The following is a 23,197-nucleotide window of genomic DNA, read 5'->3' as shown; positions in this document are numbered from 1 at the left end:
TATATAAAAAGCTCGAGTAAGTCAACATAACTTAAATTTTCAATTTTCGATTTTCAAACATTTAAAAAGAAAATTTTAATTCCACTTACACGCTGTATAGCATATGTATGAGGATTTCAAAAAAGGAATACTTTTTCCTTCGAATCTTTTTTTAAATAACTGTGTCTCTAGAGTAAGATCATAAATTACATAGACTTACATATATAGTTCTCAAAAACATAACAGGATTAACTTTTATACACATCCAGAAGTTTTCCTCAATATATAACTTTAATGTTCGTTCGTGCTTTACAAGCGATTCTTTGCAGGCGCTTGGTAATTGAAATTTATTAGTACAAACTTTAAGACTTCTATGAACTAGTCGAAAGTAATTAATCCCGAGTGCATTCAGTTTTCTTCTAACTTTCAGTTAACTGCATTTAACCGATTTATTAACAAAAGTTTAAGATAACATCTTTAGTCGTATTCTTCATTACTGAAAGTCATGTTGGTGTAGCATATCTTCCTCCATCCCCCCTTGTCTTTGGCAACCCTGTGCAATACTGAGGCCTGAGATACCAGCTATATTGGCGTAAAACAGGTCTGAGTTTTAACTTTTTTTGATATAAAGCCTATTTTAAATCTTATTTCAAGTTTGATAAGTAACATACGTACTAAAAATGTTTTTGCATATGAAATCATGACATAACACGAAGAAACACAGATTGATAACTAAATTAAAATAAATGAATATATATTTTCAGTTCTGGTCCTTATATTTTTGTATCTGTTACATGATCATTTGTCAATCTAATAGGAGGTAATCGATGACGTGTGTCATGCACAGAAGACACACATTTTTGGGCAAGCCGGTTTTCTCGCCATGTTTTCTTTTACCGTTCCAGCTATGCGTGTCTATGTTAAATGCGAACATATAATGAAAGTCCATTGGTGCACAGCCGGAGATCAAACCTCAGAAAACCTGAGGTGAGAGTCATTCAAAAATAAAAAGTCTCTCTTTCAAGTTTAATATTGGTATAGATTGATGTATCTCCGTTATCTGAATATCCGCCAAGTCAGTCAAACTATCGCTTTTGAAAAGTTCACACGTAATTAGTTTCTGAAGTTCGTGTAAGAACTCTAATAGTTATTGAGTTACGAACATCGATACAGACTCCCTTAGGTAAAAAAACTTTATAGACAATTTTGATTTGCTTTACGAGGCAAACGAGCAGGAGGCTCAACTGTTATTAAGTGATACCGACGCCCATGGACAGCCACATTGGCAGGAGGCTTGTGCCGGCCTTAGTTAATGTTTTACTCGTACTTGTATGTATATATGACGAAGCGAGTTTAGTCAAAGTTTTAGTTAATCAACCAAAACTGAAATTTTTACGAAAAACTGACTTTTGCTCTGATTTTAATTCTATATCCTTAAGATTGCCTTTGCCGGTGAAATCTTTTGACTTAGCTCAAATTCTTGGTACAACAGGAATAAGACCTCTTAAGAACTAAACCTTTTGATTTACTAACACTATTGTAGGGACACACGAACATAGTTTAAAAATATTATAAAACCCTAAGACCATTAATGAACATTACCTTAGTTGAAGCTATTCAATAGTATTGTAGAAAATTAAGTCAATTATATAATTAATTAATTAATTATATATAATTATATTACTTATTAGCCATAATTATTGTATAGGCTAGATTGTAACTTTTTTTGTGTAATTTGTTACATTTCAAATGTTCTTAGTATTTATGTCACACATTTTGGCGAAGGCCTCCTCCAACCGTTTCCAGGTGTCTTTCCAGTCGTCTGCCAGTATTTTTCTGCTATTTCTATCAAGTCATCAGACCACCTTCTTTTTGGTCTGCTATGATTACTAAGAACACTTAAGAAAAATTTTCGTACATTAATTAACTTGTTCAGATCTTCTCAAACTCATAACATTCAATGTCAGATCTGTACGCTCGCACAGAATCTTTAACCTTCCGAGCTTATGAAACCCTAGTAACATTGTCAAAAACTAATAAGTGGTTTAATATTCTTAGAATTATTTTGAACACTAAAAAGTATTTGAGGAATATACATAAATTGGAATTTAATTACTTAAAATAACACTCTTTATCCTAAACACATGGCAGGAACAGAAAAGTGGAGCAAGAAAGTACTAAATTATTGCCTAAGGTCCAATAAACGAAAAAGTGGATAACGATTAAGGAAACAAAGGGTACAATGTAAACACGAATATAGGAATTTGGAGAAGACCTTTGCCAAAAAGGGGCACACAGATACCTAAAATGAATGAGATAGAAATGTATGTGTAAAATTATCTGAAATAAAAGGCTGTTATTATTATTATGAGCAGTATTGGCCTAGTGGCTTCAGCGTGTGACTCTCATTCTTTAGGTCGTAGATTCGATCCCCGGCTGTGCACCAATGCACTTTGTCTCTATGTGCGCATTTAGCATTCGCTCGAAAGATGAAGGAAAACATCGTGAGGAAACCGGCTTGCCTCTCAAAAAATGGAGGACGTGTGTGCAAAGGAGGCTGATCACCTACTTGCCTATTAGATTGACAAATGATAATGACACAAATACAGAAATCTGAGTGTAAAACCTAAAAAGGTTGTAGCCACTTATTTATTTTTATTATATTGAAAACTATTTGTAAATATGTATTTAATAATGTCTTATGAACACACACAAACAATTTTTCTGTCTGAAAATCGATGCTAATGAAGACAATCCGAGTGAAACAGTTACGCTGTATATGCCTGATCGCTAGTGTATGGTGTTTGCTAAGCGCTACCCCTATCAATCAAACCCCTATTCTAAGTATGATAAATTATGATCTCAAGCCCATCTCGGATTAGTGAATACGTAACGATATTGCAACAAATAGAATACGGAAAATGTTAATAAAATAACATTTTATTATTAATAAAATGAAAAATGCATGAAAGCAATGTTCTATTTAAAGTACTTATTATATATTCAGATTTTTCTGTACCTACACATCTTAAAAGCCCCTAGGAAAGGAAAAATCCATCAAAGTCCTTTGAGAAAAGATTTCTATTTTTAATATGTTATGCAAAATTATTTTCTAGACTGATTACAAAAAATCCTACTGATATGTTGATCAGAGAAAATCTTTTGGAATTTTTTTTTAGAAATAACTGTAAAAAATGTTCGGCAGCTAGTTCTTTATATAAACAAAATATTCTGATAAATATGAAATGTATAATATCCATTTATTCCCGAACACATGATTTAAATTCCGTAATTTCATAGAAAATGTGTCACTTTGCTTCTGTCAAGAGATTCACATGTAATGTAAATAACAAAAACTAAATTTTATGCAGATAGGTGACCGTTATTCTGGTGATTCTATACATACTTCATTATAATTCGATTGATTATTTTATATGAATAAGAAGGCTTAGAGTATTTATAGAAAGTCTTGTACTTTTTAATAAATTTTCCTGTACGTGCTTGCTTTTCTCGAATAATTTCATTGCTTGGAACTTTATGTCGCAAGTCTCTATTAAACTGAAACAGCTCACAGATATTTGCCAACTTTAAAGTGAAAATTACCACACGTTTAGGTTTTATTCTTATATTCTAGAATATTGTAATCTCAGAGCGGGGCAACCAGACACGTTCACAATGTACAATGTAAAGAATACTAAAACAAGGGTTGTTGCCCATACATTTCTGTGTCAAGTCTGTATGACTCTGCGCTTTGCATTTTTAATAGAGTGTAGGTGTAGGAGTCTAGGAGATGAGATTTGAAAGTGGAAAAATATAACATACAGCATACAATCGCAGTGAAATGTGGGACAATGAAGATTTGCACAGTGCTGGTTCCAGAGTTAGGTCTGTTAATTTTTATTATATGCCGGTTTTCTCACGATGTCATTTGCAAACGTAAATTTCAATTACACATAAAAATCTGCTTGTTGGATTTGGGGTAGACGTGATCAGCTACGACTTCTTAATTACCAACCTGAGGCGGAAATCTCAACTTTCGTATGTACCACGCGCACACAATTAGTTACATAGGTACATACATATATATATATATTATGTGTTCGGTGTAGGTATTATTAACTGTTAAGATGAAATAATTATATAGAAATAAATAAAAACTTAAAATTAAGTTTAAAGCCTTGAAGACTTTAAGGGTATACAATACATATATACTTTAATTTACAAACTAAACCAAGGAGGTAGTATCTGTTCATCTCCACCATGTGACAAAAAACAATACCTATATGTAGAAGGTAAAACATTCTGTAACGTATATAAAAATATATATGCAAAATTAGTTTTTTAATACAGACAAGACAGATGTTTTAACACAATTCCACCTGTTTAATGTGGACAATCAAAAAGTATTTAAGGTTAATAGGTGTTCACGTAAATTGCAGCTACTTCGAATAATTCGACCACAGCTGCCATCTTTTGACTGTTTGAATTTATATGAGCACTATACAAAGAGTAGTAAAATTCATTCGGAAACTCTTGTAGATATTTTAACTTTTACTCTAGAGAATTGTTGGAGTTGGTTTAATAAAGTACCTATTATTTTTAATGTTGGACACTTAGTTGAAATTGTTTATTCAATTGTAAAATCTACATCAAATTAAGGTTATGGTCTCATTCTTCCGAAATGGCTGGACTGAATAAAAATTCACATTCTTTGAATTGAAATTAACAGGGGATAATCTGTGAACCGCAGCCACTGTGCTGAAAACCGCCGTTGAATAAGAAAAACAATTTTGCGTATATTTTGATTTTGAAACAGTTCAAAATCACGGTCATAAATCAACAGTCGGTAAAACTTCATTTCACAAACTTCGTATTAAATTCTTGATTTGTTATGTGATATATTTTGAATACGTATTATATGCAGAAGCTTATACTGACCAATAAGTCGTGTCTCATTCAAGAAAAAAGCGTATCAATTCTTACCGGAAATGCACTTGCAAGCCCTCTTGCATTGAGAGTGTCCATGTACGGCGGTTATACTTAACATCCAGAGAGCCTCCTGCCAGTTTGCCACCTGTACTATAAAAAAAAGTATAAGAATTTGGAAAGTCTCTCAAATCATACCAATCTCTCAGACCACACCCTGGCATACGCATCAGATTTCCTTTATATTCCTCATAACACTTTCATTACGAGAGCTTAAGCAATAAAGCCCAGAAACATAAAACAAAGCGCCACCATATGATTACCATTTGCTGAATAATAAATTACTATTTACAGTGATAATAAATGGCATATTTGTCCATCGATCGAGCTGTAATCGATTATGCAATCGTGCTAATTAGATCGAGTGGGTTATGTCAATGCATGATTGGCCACCTGCGATAAAAGATAATGCGAATATATTAAGTGACACGCGAAAAATCGCTTATGTCATTGTTTAGTTGAGGTTTCTGCTCTGTGAGAACAGAATACTATTCAACATATTTTTTAATGGTTTTTACCAATAGACACTGTGGTTCCTGAGGAAATAAATATATAAATAATTTGTTATGTACCGTACTAAAATATAACGTTCATTTTTGAAGAAGCTGCAGGCAACAGCTTCGTAGTCGACGTCAATTCAATTTTAATTAGATTTAAAATATTTTGAAACGATGCAACCCAGTTACAGGTTTCAAAGTATTTGGCAATAAAAATCCACAATAAAGAATTTCTATGGTAAAAGTAACTATCAACCTGGATATCTTGTTGATACATTGGAATCAGTGAATAAATTTGGAAATCAATATAAGTCAATATATTACATAATATGGTGATATTTCGTCTTGGTCCGAATCTTTTCAATCCTAATTATAAATATCGTATTTAATGGTTATATTAATCTTGATTATAATTAACTCCTAAGTAAATCTCAAAGAACAAGTCTTAAATAAATTGTCGCATTAAGGGTAATGTCGAGTTTTTGGAGCTTAGTAAAATCAAGTTAAATATAAGGGTTACAATTTACCTTAAACTCTAATCCATTGTTGACTCGTTTAGGAGACGAAACTTTTGCAATATTGTAATAACCTTTTTAGTCATACTTAGTTTGAATGTTTTACACGAAATGGTGTAACAGGTCTTAATAAGTTTAATTGTTCTGTTATGATAAAAGAAAAGGACTTATCTGTAGATTATCTGTCTTTATTATACTTCCCTACTAAGTTCGTGTGCGTTCTAGGCACTTGATTCCAGAGTAAACAGCAAATACAAGGGATTGCCTTGGGGAGGGATAATTATCCCAGTGGATAATTATCCCTCCTTTCAGAAGAAAGCGTTTTGGCCCAAACTCAGTGATATCTAGATTAAGCATTGTGATAAACGAGTTGGGTCAATATCCATAATTGCTCCCCTCACACTTAGAAAACAATTTTCTCTTAGTTTTTATAATTTCATATTGTATATAATTTGCCTATAAGTGCTTGTCGCATTAAATCACGTATATTGCTTTTCTTGAGTGACAATATATCAGTACCGAGCATTGGCAAGCTATTGTAAATAAATAAATCCTCAAATGTCAACTTAAAATCATGCTTACGTATTTTTGTTTCTGTGTTCTTGTCTTTCGGCTTCAGAGTGCGACGCTCATCCCTGACGTCGTGGACTTTCTTTCTATGTGCGCATTTAACATTCGCTCGAACGGTGAAGGAAAACATCGTGAGGAAACCGGCTTGCCTTAGACACAAAAAGTCGACGGCATGTGTCAGGCACAGAAACCTGATCACCTACTTGCCTATTAGATTAACAAATGATAATGAAACAGATACAGAAGAAACGGCCCAGACCTAAAAAGGTTGTAGCCATTGATTTATTTATTGTATTTTATAATATAGAATTATAATAAACAATTGTATGCTACTAAATAATTTAACGGCGATAATTTTCTCTCCCCAATTCAGATGGTTTGATAAGGCATTTTCGTATCACGTAAAAGTGATTGATTGAATTAATCAACATCTCTTGATAAGGGATTATGAAATCTAATCAGCCTCCAACCAAATGATCGATTTCAATTTATTCTTTCCGGTTTTTCGTTCTTAAGTTTTGTATAGCTTGTTTTTTAAATTATAATTTCGTACAAAAAGGCGTCGATAGTACGGTGTCGATATTTGGCTATATGATAAATCGGTTACTATATGTTAGATTTTTTTTTTGCACATAATAAAAAAGTTAAACAAGGAAGTAAGTTGATAAAAAAACTAAGAACGTTTTTAAGAAAGTGGTAAAAGATGTACGAGCTAGGTCTGTATATCGATAGATGCTGCCTTGACATTTTAAAATCGATTTTCGTTTAGTTTTTATAATTGTATTGTTTTGTTTAATTTTTTTTATTATCTCTTCATGTATATTATATTTGCCTATAAATGTATCTCATATTAAAATAGTATATTGCGGTTATGTATCAGTAACAGTGTGCCAAGCGTTGGCAAGCTTTTAACAATAAAAATAAAAAAAAGCCTCTTAAAAGAAAAAGGTTGGTTTCTGTTGAAATTTGAGAAAAGTGTCCAAAGCACCAACTCATCATCGTAGCATATAATAATTGAAAAAGAGAAAAAAAATGATTACGTAACTTGCGCAGTAAGGGCTGTGCTTGTGAGTTCAAAAAGCTTTTAAGCTTTGTTTCCACTGTGAAAGCAATTTGAACAACCAGCTAGTTTTGATATTATCTATGTAGAACTATTAAGAAAACATTACATATTAAGAATAATAGCATTTATTAGGATCTGTTTAGTCCAATATATCAGAATCTCATCGATATACCGACGTTCACAGTGATCAATATATAGGCAAGGTGATAAACCTTCTGTGACTGACACCCACCGTCGACTTTCTGGGTGTAAGGCACGCCGGTCACATTGGGGCCCATCGATGGGTATCGAATCTACGACATCAGGCATGAGAAACGCGCGCTATAGCTACTAGATCAACACTGCTCTAGCCGTGAACTCAAATTGAGATTTCAAACAATCAGTTCAGTCTTACAATTCGTAGTATTCATGACGTTTCCATGGTATGAAAATATACAATAATTTTCGAAGCCAAAACTGGATATCAACTGGATCGTTTAAACCTCGTATTCCCTGAAATTTTCTAGATATATCAAATTATCAAAAATAATGTATATTAGTGAATTAGGCTATTGTAAAAGCCTTAGTATCGTATTTATGAAACCCTATTCAGCCTATAACTGATACTAATTCATCGAAATCTCTTTTTAATTACTAACACTGGTTAGTGTATGTAATACCTCTGAATAAGATAATTCTACATTTTCAAAACTATATATTATGCTTTATAATTATTGATTTACCTACCATGCACATTTACATTTTAAAATTAGGAATTCAATCTTAATTGCTCATTGCGTACTTGCTGTAACAGGCAATATAAACGAAGCATAACTCGAGTGGTCTCGAGTATACTCAGGCTAGCCTGGCTCATTCAATTGACGCACAGACCTTTGCTAATTGTCCAACACTAAGAGCATACATAGATGAACATTGATATGTTTATGGTTGTTCCACTTGTCCTGTGGAATTTCATTGAAATGACAAATTTGGTAAAAATTACAAGGCATTAAAGATTTATTTATTTACACACTATCCTTACAGGCTAAGGCCTCGACACTTTCAGAGGGAATTAAAAATATATTTTTTTATAAACTTATAATAATTATCACATATTCCTACGTATATTTTTATAAACTAAAATACATATTAAGATAAAATCTTTATATGTTCTTATTATGTTGATTCCCGCCGGAGGTTATTAGAATCATATTTAACAATAAAAATAAAGAATTATGTAATTTGATAACGTAGGACCACTGGGACTTAGTATAACTAGAGATACACATAATATACTAACATATACTAATATATACTAACATGCACCCGACTCACGTTACAATAACAAAATAAAATTCATATATACTAACTTTCCGCTATACACATATCCCACAATTACGCAAAAATCACAACCAGTAAAAGCTCAAATGGAATTGCAAATGCGTTCTACAAGTTTTCGAATGATTTTTATACCTGAAAGAATTTATCCCGAACACCGCGAGATTTTAATTGAGAACGTACCAATTAGTCCTATTAACGTAACGTTAACGTAATCTCAATAAATATGTAATGGTTATTTTCAGAATGGTGCGAATTAGCTGCCTTTTTGCCATCTTCTTCCTCGGCGTCTTGCTCCTGGCGATACCAGCCTCCGCCTACCCCAGGATGTGAGTATACATAATAAGAAAAAAACTGTATTACATACACTTTATAAAAAAGGATGTTTATTTTAATTAGAAACTGCACTAGCCCTCACACTAGGATTCCCTCTACCGTGGGCACTGTCTATAGAAATACTATAGGCCTAAACTATATTTGTCTAAATGCACTCTTTTAACTATGGTAGTCTTTCGTCTTTTTCTTCACAGTTGTGTTTACGCTGTGATGAAACGTACTAGACTACTTAATTAATCGGTGCGATAGCACTGTTATTTTATATGCGTAAGGGGGGTCCAGTTCAACATGACTGAATGAATTAGAACTGAACTGAACTTTCTTTTGCCTTCCTGTGAAACATAAAGTAGTATACGCAGTATTTTCCGTTGGCATATAAAACTAACAAAATAATGTATCGTTTCAGGCCCAGCAACTATTACTTGGACGATGGCAATTACGAACCTGAAGAAATTATGGACATGCTGAACCGCCTTGATAACTACTTACAACAGGAACGTAAAATCGCTAAGTATGTTTCATCCATCAAACACATACTCAAAATATCTTACGAAATTATTTCTCCTTTAAAATCCATAGGCGACGTGGGTAGCACCTTAATTGGTACTGATAAATAAAAAGATTCTGACAACTATAACTCTCTTCTTCATTACTAAAGGTCGCGTCGCTGTAAGGTGCTGCTCTGGTAGTGATATCACTCCACCTTGTTCGGTCTATAGACTTCCTTTAACTGATAACAATAACAGTAAAAGAAAATTGTTGTAAATTGCTACAACAAGCCTATTTTGTTAATTAGTTTATAAATTTTCTTTAAGGCATATAAACTACAATTTAATAAATTACTTACATGACCACTAGTCTAGTGCCATCTGTTGTCACAAGTACAGAAGCTATTGTGTTCGTTTTTCTGTCAATATTTTACACATAGGTGACAGTAACTGTGATGGATTATGTACATATCATCTTACGTCGTATAACTAAAGTTTGACGGTGACATTAAAATGTAAATTGCTCAGCTCCTGAGATTTGACAACAGAAAAGCGTTCATTAATTTAAATTGCTACATTATACGTCTCTAATATTCAACATAAGATCATCAGTTCTCGTTAAGTTAAAGCTATTTAATCCCATATTACAAATTAAATTTCAAATTATTTAACAATCATTGGAGTTATATTAGAGTTTATTTTATCTTTTTCCCTGTTAGCTTAGGTAATCCACTTCTAACCTGTGATATCATCACAGTCAAATTGGGCCTCATATTAAATATAATGAATAATAAAATTTCAGCGAGAAACGGGCTCTAGACCTTGGCTTGAACCGTGGCTACTCCGGCGCAGTCCACGCTAAGCACATGATGGGTCTGGCAGCCGCTAACTTCGCAGGAGGCCCCGGCAGAAAGCGACGCGACGCTCACTAAAAACTGATACTGCGTTCTGAAACTATTTATTTTTAATTGTAATACTATAAAATCCTCGCATAACTATACTAGTTGTTTTATCAAAACCATGATTCTTTAAATTGTTTAATGTTTGTGTTAATATGTATTTTACAACGATTTTAAGTTTATTGAGACAAGGGAAACCTTGAACAAGACATTGAGTTTTACGTATATTATCGGCCTAGTACAAATTAAATTCAAGTAGTGAATATTTATCTTCTCTCTCTCTCTTTTCATGTCTTACAGTAGAAATATAAAATATTTGAAAAATATGCTTTTCAAATTGTAAAAATTACGCTTATATGTACTTTGCTGACTTAAGCATTCTAATATATATAAGAAATTCTATTGTTGGGAATTAAAGATATTCGTATATTAAATGCTTTTTCTGAATATTCCTTGATTAACGAATCTGTAATAAACATCTAAATATAGGCTTATAGAAAGTTATTAAGTAAGGTAAAGGGCTCTTAAGCAAGTTATACAATTTTTACTTTATCTTTACTTCAACAGTACAGACAGTTTCATTACCTTTTCAATCATATTGATACGAAGACGGGTCGACTGTAATGTTTCTAGATTTTTCCACTAGTTAGAGAACTTTTCAGCAAGCTGTAATATGATTCACATATTAGAAAATTGTAATTTTCATAATGTTACCCTAGTTTTCAGGAAGCTGAAACCTTTTTTCAGTCGGTTTCAGAACATGTGTAGTCGAGTAGTGCAGTTTTCAGGAGACCCGTTTTCAGGCGTTTTCAGGCCTAGTTATACCCCTTTGGTGAAGGAATATTCTAGACCGAACTTTCTAGGTGTGAGACAAGGACGAAATGATACGAGAGAGAGAGAGAGAGAAGATCAGAACTTTCTCAAAACTAGACGAGCACTCTAGAACGCCGTACGAGAAGGACGGAGCAACGTGCGAAAGAGACAAAGAGTGCGAACGTTCTAGAATTGTGCAATCGCTACTCAGTAGCAAGCCCGCCTAGAAAGTTCTCGAATATTGTTTAGAACTATTCCCAGGGATATATAAGCGAGCCGAAACGCGACTAGTCACTTAGTTTTGAATGCGATTACACGAGAGAAACACCGAAGCGATAAAGTGCGAATAAAGTGAATATAAGTGATAAAGTACTGTGTGAAGTGTGCATAAGTGAAGTATTTAGTGACTGTGTTTTTGTGTGTTATTAGTGAATCTCTGCAATTAATTTTGTGCCCATAAATTCCTCATTGATTTTTCAAGAAATAAACCCTTCAAGAAATCTACGGCATTTTCTATCCGATCCCCTAGCTCGTAACATTTTGGTGTCAGAAGTGGGATAGAAACATGCCAATTACTCCAAGGGAGAATCAAGAGGAGTCTGTGGCAGAGTCTCCAGCTGCGGAGGGAGTGCAGACAAGGGCGCAATCAGAACGCGACGCCGCCCGGCGACAAAGTTTCGATACAAACCGCGGGATGGGTGAAAGTAACGATGGCAACATCCTCCTTGCTCTGCAGCAAATGATGGAAGACCAGGTACGCCGTCAGGAAGAACAGGCACGCCGTCAAGAAGAACAGACACGCCAAATGATTGAAGAACAGACACGCCGTCAAGAAGAACAGGCACGACAAATAATGGAAGACCAGGCACGCCGTCAAGAAGAACATACACGCCAAGTGATGGAAGAACAGGCTCAGACACGTCGCATGATAGAGGAGCAGGCACGACGTCAAGAGGAGCAGGCTCATCAGATGATGGAGGAACAGGCTCGCCGTATCGGAGAAAAACTTTGTGACCTGAAAGTACAGGTAGATAAAAAAATCGAGAATTTGGAATCTGATATGGATTGTAAGCTATCCAAGCAGGATAAACGTATCCTTGGAATAGAAAATGAAATCCAATGCCTGAAGACCACTGGTGTTGTCACGACTGTTGCACCACCTGGATATCTGAAAGTGCCTCCCTTTGATGGTACATCTTCTTGGGGCGCGTACAAGCTGCAGTTTGAGACTGTAGCAGAGTCAAACGGGTGGACTGACGATCAAGCTGTTACCGCCCTTATTCTGGGACTGCAAGACGAAGCCCTCTCCATATTAGATACCAAGAAAGGTAAGGTGACGTTGAAGCAACTGCTAGATGCCCTAGAATCACGGTATGGAGACGCACATTTAGAGCACGTTTATATGGCGCAATTGAAGGATAGAATACAACAGACAAATGAAAGTTTGCAAAAATGGGGACTAGAAATAGAGAAGCTGGTAAGGAAGGCCTACGCATCCTCAGCAGATGTTGCAGACAAGATGTTGGTTCAAGCTTTTGTCGACGGTATTCGAGACCGTGAAATTCGAATGGCTGTGAACCTTGGTCACCATAAGGACCTTAAGGATGCTCTTGCCCATGCGTTGGAGGTGGAAGCATTTTGCAAGGATCATCGACCTAACCGCATCAGGGCTGTCACGGAAAAACCAAGTTCCCAACGTGGACCCACCTGTTACCTCTGTGGGGAAATAGGACATATGAGGTTTTCATGCCCTAAAAAAGATCTCAGAGGCGAAATAAAGACTAGACGTGGGGAACCGGAAGCAGCGGGTGTGACTGCCGCTGAACAGCGGCAGGGAAACGAGTAGAAGCCAGGACCAAGGGGCGGGTGCTGGCCGGTTCTGTAAGGAAGGCCCCAAAAGTTATGATCACTCAAACTCAGGATGGGAATACCATTGTTATCGATGGAGAAGTTAACGGATGTAGGTGTGAGTTAACCCTTGATACTGGAGCTTCCCGGACAGTAATTAGATACCAACTTCTGAAGTCATTTTACAAAAGCCTTTCTGGTGGAAATGTACAGCTCCTTACAGCTACTGGTCAGCACATAACCGTTCGAGGGGAAGGTATCGCTACCTTCATGATTGCGGGAAGATCATACAGACATAAGGTGGTTATTGCTGACATCGTGGATGACTGTATTATCGGTTTAGACTTCATGAAGCATTACAACTGTAAGATTGACTTGGAGAACGGTACGTTCAAGTGTAGAGATGAGGTAGTTTCTCTAAAAGGTAATACATTGCAGGGTGGGTATGACGTCTATAGATCCATCACTGAAAATAGTACAGTCAGTAAACAACGAGATATAGTTCAAGAAGTATTAGAGGGCTGTAAGGAATCCTTGTCGAAAGGAGAAATGTTGAAAGCAAAGGAACTATTGAAGTCATTTTCAGACATGTTTGCTACACACGATGGAGATCTAGGAAGGACAGGTGTCGTTAAACATCGAATTGAGACTGGAACCGAAAGACCGATACGTTTGCGACCGCGACGAGTACCTGTCACACATGAAAAAAATATAGACAAGATGATTACGGAAATGTCAAACCATAATGTCATCGAATCATCTTCCAGCCCTTGGTGCTCTCCAGTAGTTTTAGTCAAGAAAAAGGATAACAGTTTAAGGTTCTGCGTCGACTACCGTCGTCTTAACGATATCACAAAGAAGGACAGTTACCCCTTACCTAGAATAGATGACACCTTGGATACCTTAAGTGGGGCAAAATGGTTTACAACTTTAGACTTGAAAAGTGGGTACTGGCAGGTGGAGATAGACCCAAGTCATAAAGAGAAGACAGCGTTCTCAACTGGAAAAGGACTATGGCAGTTTAAAGTTATGCCGTTTGGGCTTTGCAATGCGCCTGCTACCTTTGAAAGACTAATGGAGAAAGTACTGTCAGGACTGATAGGACAAGCCTGCTTAGTGTACTTGGATGATGTAGTCATCATTGGGAGAAATTTTGAAGATCACATACGGAATCTGCAACGGGTGCTCACCAGACTTCATAAAGCCAACCTGAAATTAAGTCCAAAGAAATGTTTATTTTTCAAAAGAGAAGTGAGCTATCACATTATATCGCAGGACGGAGTTCGAACAGATCCCGAGAAGATAGTTGCGGTGAAGGAATGGCCAGTACCTAAAGATAAAACTGAAGTCCGTGCTTTCTTAGGTTTATGTTCTTACTACCGAAGATTCGTGAAAAATTTCGCGGATATTGCAAAACCTCTTCACAAACTCACTGAAGAGAAGAGGAAATTCACATGGGATGGAGAGTGTGAAGTTGCATTTAATGAGCTCAAGAACCGACTATGTGAGACTCCGATACTAGGCTACCCGGACCATGATGGCGAATATGTGGTAGATACAGATGCCAGTGGAATTGGCATCGGAGGTGTACTATCACAGGTAAAAGGTGATCGCGAGGAAGTAATAGCCTACTTCAGCAAGTCGTTATCGAAACCAGAACGAAACTATTGTGTCACTCGGAGGGAACTACTGGCTGTTGTGAAGACGCTGCAGCATTTCAGTAAATACGTACTAGGTCGCAAGTTCCGTCTTAGAACAGATCATGCTGCATTAAAATGGCTACTTCAGTTCAAGAACCCAGAAGGACAAGTGGCTCGATGGATCGAACAATTGCAAGAGTATGACTTTGCTACTGAACATCGCAAGGGTAGAGCGCACGGGAACGCAGATGCATTGTCTCGTAGGCCATGTGAAGAAGACTGTAAACATTGTACAAGACACGAAGGTAGAGAGGTTGCACATGTGAGGATACTAAGAACGGATACCATTAGTCCAGATTGGTGTGGTAAATTAATTCAAGAAGAGCAACAACAAGACTCTGACATTAAACCAATTCTGGACTGGATGAAAACTTCAGCTATAAAGCCGCGATGGAATGATGTTGCATCTACTAGCACCACGACCAAGAGTTACTGGGCTCAATGGGATAGCTTAGTTCTTCATAATGGGGTGTTATGTCGTAAATGGGAAAACGCTCGTGGGGATGCATCTCATCTACAGTTAGTTGTGCCAAGATCCAAGATTCGCAACATATTGGAAATGTTTCATGACGGCTCATCAGGCGGACACTTAGGTGTAAAAAGGACTCTTTTGAAAATTAAAGAGAGATTTTATTGGATACATTGCCGCGAAGATGTAGAAGACTGGATTCGAAAATGTAAAGCTTGTGCAGCTGTTAAAGGCCCACAGTCGAGAACTAGAGCGAGTATGAAGAAATACAATGTCGGAGCTCCATGGGAGAGGATAGCAGTTGACATAGCTGGACCATTTCCGTTAACAGAAAAAGGAAATAAGTACATCATGGTTGTTATGGACTATTTTACGAAGTGGCCCGAAGTATTCCCTATTCCCAATCAAGAGGCAGTTACAGTAGCTGAGATACTTGTAAATGACGTATTCTCTAGATTTGGAGTACCCTTGGAAATGCACAGTAATCAGGGAAGAAATTTTGAGTCTCTACTATTTCAAGAATTATGCCGATTAATGGGAATTCATAAGACGCGGACTACTCCATATCACCCACAGTCAGATGGAATGGTGGAACGCTTCAATCAAACTTTGGAAAGGCACTTGGCAAAACTGGTGGACAATCATCAAAAAGACTGGGACAAGTATATTCCATTATTTTTAATGTCATACCGGTCTGCGGTTCATGAAACCACGAATGTTACTCCTGCTTTAGCCATGTTTGGGAGACAACTTAGATTACCAGCGGATATTGTAACTGGGCGACCACCTGACACACCGGAGAGTGTTACAGAATATGCTGCGGATCTGCGTAATAAAGTGGATGAAATCCATGAACACGTACGAGCATCACAAAGCAAAATAAGTGAGACTGCGAAGATTAGGTATGACAGAAAGACGAATCATATAGAATTTAAAGAAGGCTCGCAAGTATGGCTCCATAACCCAACAAAACGAAAAGGCAAATCACCAAAGCTTCAAGCTGACTGGGACGGTCCATACACGATAGTCACGAAGATAAATGACGTTACCTATCGCATAAAGAAAGTGGGTGGTTTAAGGAGCAAACCGAAAGTCGTTCACATAAATCGATTGGCTCCCTATAAAGGATGTAATGATGCTCGGGACGAGCATGTCTAAGGAAGGGGTAGTGTTACGAAGACGGGTCGACTGCAATGTTTCTAGATTTTTCCACTAGTTAGAGAACTTTTCAGCAAGCTGTAATATGATTCACATATTAGAAAATTGTAATTTTCATAATGTTACCCTAGTTTTCAGGAAGCTGAAACCTTTTTTCAGTCGGTTTCAGAACATGTGTAGTCGAGTAGTGCAGTTTTCAGGAGACCCGTTTTCAGGCGTTTTCAGGCCTAGTTATACCCCTTTGGTGAAGGAATATTCTAGACCGAACTTTCTAGGTGTGAGACAAGGACGAAATGATACGAGAGAGAGAGAGAGAAGATCAGAACTTTCTCAAAACTAGACGAGCACTCTAGAACGCGGTACGAGAAGGACGGAGCAACGTGCGAAAGAGACAAAGAGTGCGAACGTTCTAGAATTGTGCAATCGCTACTCAGTAGCAAGCCCGCCTAGAAAGTTCTCGAATATTGTTTAGAATTATTCCCAGGGATATATAAGCGAGCCGAAACGCGACTAGTCACTTAGTTTTGAATGCGATTACACGAGAGAAACACCGAAGCGATAAAGTGCGAATAAAGTGAATATAAGTGATAAAGTACTGTGTGAAGTGTGCATAAGTGAAGTATTTAGTGACTGTGTTTTTGTGTGTTATTAGTGAATCTCTGCAATTAATTTTGTGCCCATAAATTCCTCATTGATTTTTCAAGAAATAAACCCTTGAAGAAATCTACGGCATTTTCTATCTGATCCCCTAGCTCGTAACAATATGTTAATTGCTATTAAAATTAAAAGAAACATCTTTAATTACCATTGTCCATATCTGAAGTAATTAACCTTGAATACGATTTTTAACAAACAATTGTTTATTGATATTTGTTACTAAAACTTAGTTATTATAATTAATTCAATAATTAAGCACGTCAATAATAATAATACATTGGCGCTTCAATCCTATGAGGCCGTAGTTTGCATGCGTTTCTTTTATCATTTAATTTTTATAGTGAACTAGCAGACCTGGCCACGCGTCACTGTGTTTTAGTATATTACTATATTACATAGTAGTATTCAAGGGTTGTGGTAGGTGAAAACCAGTCATGGGGCTCACCATGCTTGCATTTTTTACACAGATGCCATTTGTAAAAATACATGGCGACTTCCATGATTGATTTTCTACTACCGTTGATATTGTGTAAAAAAACAACTCTCGGCAATACACTTGCGAGCCTTCTGGCAATGTGAGTTGCCCGTTTGCCTTTTGCCCTCCTATTACATAAAAAAAACAAAGTAATGATTTTTTTTTTGCATACAAGTTTGTAACACTTAAACTTATTAATTACAATTTAATTTAGCACTTGCACGATTGGTGCTCAATATTTTTGGTTAAACGGTCATTAGCTAACACAAATAGATTCACGTTTTCCTACACGTGAACATCCAAAAGATAATGGATTTTACAAATCTAAACCACAAAAGGACATTGTTTGGCCTTGAGACTTATTTCTAGACATGGCAAAAGCTTAACGAATTGGAAACTGTAACATGGGAATACGTGGCAACTCGACCACTTCTCCTTTAAACTTTCCAGTTAAAATGGTGGCTTCATGAATATTTCCGGTGATATTTTTGATGACCAAACGCGTACTTCAAATTATGCGGTAGAATAATAGGTGAATAAATCTCTAGTCGAAAATTATGTGGTGGCATTCCAGGTATATCTAAAGAATTTAAAAATTCAATTGGAAAATGTACAGTATCATTTTTTATTTTTTTATATATACCTTCTAAAACAATGTGTATGCCTAGAAATACAAGAAAATATGACTTCTCCAATTTAACACACATACACATCAATTACATTAGAACATAGGCAATATATGAAAGGAAAAAATATAATAAAACAAATCAAAAAAATATAATAACTAAAAATTAATAATAAACTAAAACTAAAAGATAAAAATAACAATAACGGTAATAAACGAACAAAAAAAATTAAAACTTAAACCACATTAAGAGACTGCAAAATAAAGTTACGATAAGTTGGTAGACTGTAAAACACATCAATATTTTCATGAATGTTTGTAATTAAGTTGTAAGAGCGAGATAGCCTATTCACTAGACCATTGAAAGTAGCAGATAAGCGAGCCGTAGGTACGTATAGAAGACTTTTAGTTTAGTTTAGTTTTGTGATTGCATTACCCAAAGTAGATATGGAGACAAATGCAATTTTTAAAACTCTCCATACGCTTGGTATTAGTAAAATGTTTGTGTCGCGAACTATTGACCTCTAATTGTGACTGAAAAGGATCTGGCCGTCCACGTAGTTTTCTTAGGAAAAAGGTGGTCAAATCATTAAGGGAAATAACTCGAAGAAATCCTGTCCGAAAGCAAAAGATTTTACTTCGGGAGATGAAGATAACACCTAGAACCATGTCGCGTATTTTAAAAGACATACACTGTAAAAGTAATGAATGTTGTTTGCAATAGAAAAAAAATGTTTTTACTTTGTTTCAGTATTTATGGCTAGACTAATTTGTTAGCCATTTTGCACTCAACCCAAATTATGATTGAACTCTTCTGCAACACTGTAGCTATTCCACTATTCTTTTGTTTGTGACATATTGCATTTGGTGTATTATGAATTTCCAAAGGCAGCTTGAATGCTGAATGTGCCGGTCGCCCACCATCTAGCCGCAATGCCTGACGATGCAACTGCCAATGCGATTTTCCGTTGTGACCGTATTTTGGGCAAGAATCAACGATGTTAAAAATATGTTAAAGCTTTCACCTGGGGCATCCAAGAAAAATAAAACCGCCGTGCCCAGTAGCAATAGTCAGCATTACCTGATCATAAATAATTTTGCTTTCAGTATCACGATAATTGTTGCTAAAATACTATGGTCATATTGTTTTTCTGATTTTAAAATCGTTATTGACTAAGTCGGTGGATGGGCGAACAGATATACTATTATGATTAAGTGGTAAATTTGAAAATAAAAGACATAAATCCTTCAGCTTCATCATAAATTCGTAAAATCAATGTTTTGTTTGTCCAATTCGATGCAAAATGTCTTATGTATTTGATCTTAAAGCCTTAAGTACCTCATGACCATCAAAATATATATCAAACAGTGTCATTTGATGTATAGCAATAATAACTATGTAATAATACTTACATGTATAATTTTAATTAAATATGGTTGAACAATGAAGCACTAATAATTAAAAAGCAAGAAAAATTCCACTGTATTACATTTACAATAATTAAACTTCAGTCTAATTAACACGTGGTCGGCTATGCTAATACCAAAAGTTGAAAAAGTTAGAACAATTGAATTTCACTGTATTGCCTCAGTCAATAGATACCGCCATCTATTAGAAGCGTTTGGAGCTAACAGATAATTGTGACTTTAAAATAATGAACAAATACTTTGTAATAAAATAATATTGCGGGTATAAATTACGATGTAAGCTATGCTATCTTTTAAGTTAAATCAATATGCACACGTTGTGCAAATTTGATTGAAATCGCTTAAGTAGTTTAGGAGGTTCGGTAACTACGTGATGCGTAATTTATATATTATATTAACATGAATGGAAACCTACAAATATAAATTATCTTACAATTTTATGACCCTTAAAATCCTTGTTTTGATCCTATATAAAACATATGACTAGATTTTTTTGCGAAGGTGTCTCTTCCTAGACCCGTACCACGGCTTGGGCCTTCGCAGCGTTATACCAAGGTACCTTCCCCGATATCGGCGGTTTTATTCCTAATCTGATTTTTTATTTTTTTTTGCAGCGCGGGTGTTACAGAGTGACTGCGCTGAATCGCTTCTGTTAATAATGTTTATAATAAAACTAAACCATCATAAAATGCTTGGACGTTAATGTCGTTTTAAATATACCTAATGGCTTATTTATATAAGTATGGAGTATTTTGATGACGATATATTGAGCCAACCAACGTATAATAGTTTGAGATATAATAAATAATTTTATTTAAAATCAAACTTTACAAAGTTACATCTATTAACGACTCTCAACACTACCGTAACTATGACACTCGTCACTACAAAAGTTGATTACAAATTCCAATAGATGTCAGTAAATTAAAATTAGTTTCACTCGTAACATAAAAACTTTAAGATGGCGCTGTTCTCAAAATATTATCTATATTTAATTACGTGAAAATATACTATGTATTTTATGAAACTACTTCAACTTGTAACGTTACTGTACAAAAAATATAAAATTTAATTTTTGTTATTTAATTTGTAATATTTTAAAAAAATATATGAATTTATAAAAAAAATAAATTATGATAGTTTATTAAAATATTACAAAGTAGTATTATGACAGGACATATATCTCCCGTATGGTCTAGTGGCTAGGATACCTGGCTTTCACCCAGGAGGCTCGGGTTCGATTCCCGGTACGGGAATATCCTTTTTAGTTTTTTATGTCATGATTGCCTTCAGAATTATTAAATCTGAATTCGCTAATCACGCATTCTTAATAACATTTATAAAGTTTAGTTTTTGTGTATAGTTTTCGACCAGTTATTGGTCAACAAACTATGAACTTGTATACAGACGTCTCTAGGCACAATAACTTCTACATGTCTTTGTTCTGGCATCCATTATAGCTAGGGTATCCAACCTATACATAATAAACTACGATTAGTTAAATCATTTTCAATAAATATCTCGCTTTTCCGTGTAAACAATTAAATAATTTGTTTTTTAATATGGGTGTTCAAGTATTACGTATTATAGGGGGTAGGGGGGTTTCTTTGGTGATTAGATTATCAGTTATTATTTACTTTAATACACATATTACCCACACATTGTCTATTTTACGTCTGGGCCTTTTGTATCAATTTTATGACATATGCAGTCGACTATTTGGGTTTTCTCTTGATGTTTTCCTTCACCGTTCGAGCCAATGTTAAATGTACACATAGAAAGAAAATCCATTGTTGCACAGTCGGGGATCGAAGCTATGACCTTAGGGATGAGAGTCGCACGCTGAAGCCACTAGGCCAACACTGCGGTGTTGTATTATATTACCGCAACAATTTATTATTTCAGCTCTTTGTCAACCCTAGACACTAAGCTGAGTTCGATGTCGAAAGACATAACATCGTGAAAAACCGGCTTGCCTTAGACCCAATAAGTGGACGCTTTCAAGCACAGATTACGATGCCTATTAGAAAAAGGAATCACGAAACAGATACATAAATTTGAGTCCCAGATCTAAAAGGTCACAGCGCCACAGCTCTAAGTTCGCTAACCATGCATAATAAAACATAAAAAAATCACCCAATCTATGATTTAAATATCATTTATTGTATACATAATCAGAAAAAAAGATATTTAAAATTATTTGGTGGAAACATATATAAGTATGTATACCCTTAAAATAGTGGTAATAACTATGTTCGTTATACTCGTACACACTATTACGTAGAACTAGAATTTTCTCCTGTCAACCAAATAATTTCCTAGGAAATAATTGTTTTGAACACAGAACAGTAAATTATAATGAAGTTCATTGCACGTCGCGAGTGCGACATTGTTTTCGTGAGAAATGAAATTTTTAATAGCAATGGTAAGAATACGTGAATAAAATTATTGGGTATAATAAAATGCTTTGAGAGAATAGCGATCGTTATCACGGCATAAAGTTGGGGTTTTGGTCTTATGAATTGTATAATACTAAAGACAATTTTCTTAACAAGCTGCCAGCATTAACGGTACACTGCCAGACGGAACAAACACTTTTAATTTTATAACTTTTATTTGTATGTAATGTATAAATTATGATTTAATTAGATTTCATTGATTGGTAAAATATGTAAAATATTGTAGATATCATTACAGTGCGGCGTATTAAAAATATATTTCCAAATATTTTAATTATACTTAAATAAAATTGTATTCCCACAAAGTGCGCTAATTCCACCTTAGATTAACTGTTATTTTATGATCTTCTTACTCCTTCTAACTGCGACTGGGCAATAGTTCTTATTTTATTTACAAAAGCTTGCCAACGGGACACTGATACATTGGTAAAAAATCACAAAATACAACTTCTAATGTGACAAGCAAGGCAATCATAACAAACACGACGAGAAAGAAAAATAGATCGATTCATAAATTATATGAAAACTATAGGAAAATTGACTTCATAGTGTGAATTGTGTGAGGTTTTTCAGAATGCTCAATCTGGATTTTCGTGAGTTTTAGCCAAAATGGAGTTCTTCTGAAAGGAGGGACAAATCGGATGACATGACGGTATAAGAAAGAAATGGCTGTACATAGACAAATATTATACTGCGAAAAAAGCAAACACTAAACCTCTAAAGATTTTTTTTCTATCAGGTAAGTAGGTGACGGCATCGATACAGTGAGCCATCGAATTTTAGTTCTAAAGCATAACAATTTAAAAATATCATGAGCTTATTTACAAGCCAGTATTAATTACGCAAATGTAAACAAACGTCCATTGACACAGCCGTGAGTCGAACGAACGACCACAGGCGTTAAGAGGCGACGTA

The 23,197-nt window shown here is 35.3% G+C and overlaps 1 protein-coding gene and 1 non-coding gene across 3 annotated transcripts in view; both read left to right on the top strand.

Annotated features, from left to right (window-relative positions):
- The window catches only part of LOC123720291 (diuretic hormone class 2), a 43,059-nt gene extending 32,042 nt beyond the window's left edge, over positions 1–11,017 (top strand). For both annotated transcript variants that reach the window (XM_045676837.1, XM_045676838.1), the window contains exons 2-4: positions 9,173–9,256; positions 9,670–9,774; positions 10,554–11,017. In XM_045676837.1, coding sequence (XP_045532793.1) covers positions 9,174–9,256; positions 9,670–9,774; positions 10,554–10,683 — 318 coding nt within the window. In that variant the 5' untranslated portion in view covers position 9,173 and the 3' untranslated portion in view covers positions 10,684–11,017. The remainder of the gene's footprint in view (positions 1–9,172; positions 9,257–9,669; positions 9,775–10,553) is intronic.
- A 9,990-nt stretch (positions 11,018–21,007) lies between these two features.
- Trnae-uuc lies at positions 21,008–21,079 on the top strand. The gene has a single exon. It is a non-coding gene; the product is annotated as a tRNA-Glu (tRNA).
- Positions 21,080–23,197: the final 2,118 nt, after the last annotated feature.

Source organism: Pieris brassicae, chromosome 2 (genome assembly GCF_905147105.1).
Source record: "Pieris brassicae chromosome 2, ilPieBrab1.1, whole genome shotgun sequence".
NCBI lineage: Eukaryota > Metazoa > Arthropoda > Insecta > Lepidoptera > Pieridae > Pieris > Pieris brassicae.
This window is presented reverse-complemented; position numbering and strand designations above follow the sequence as displayed.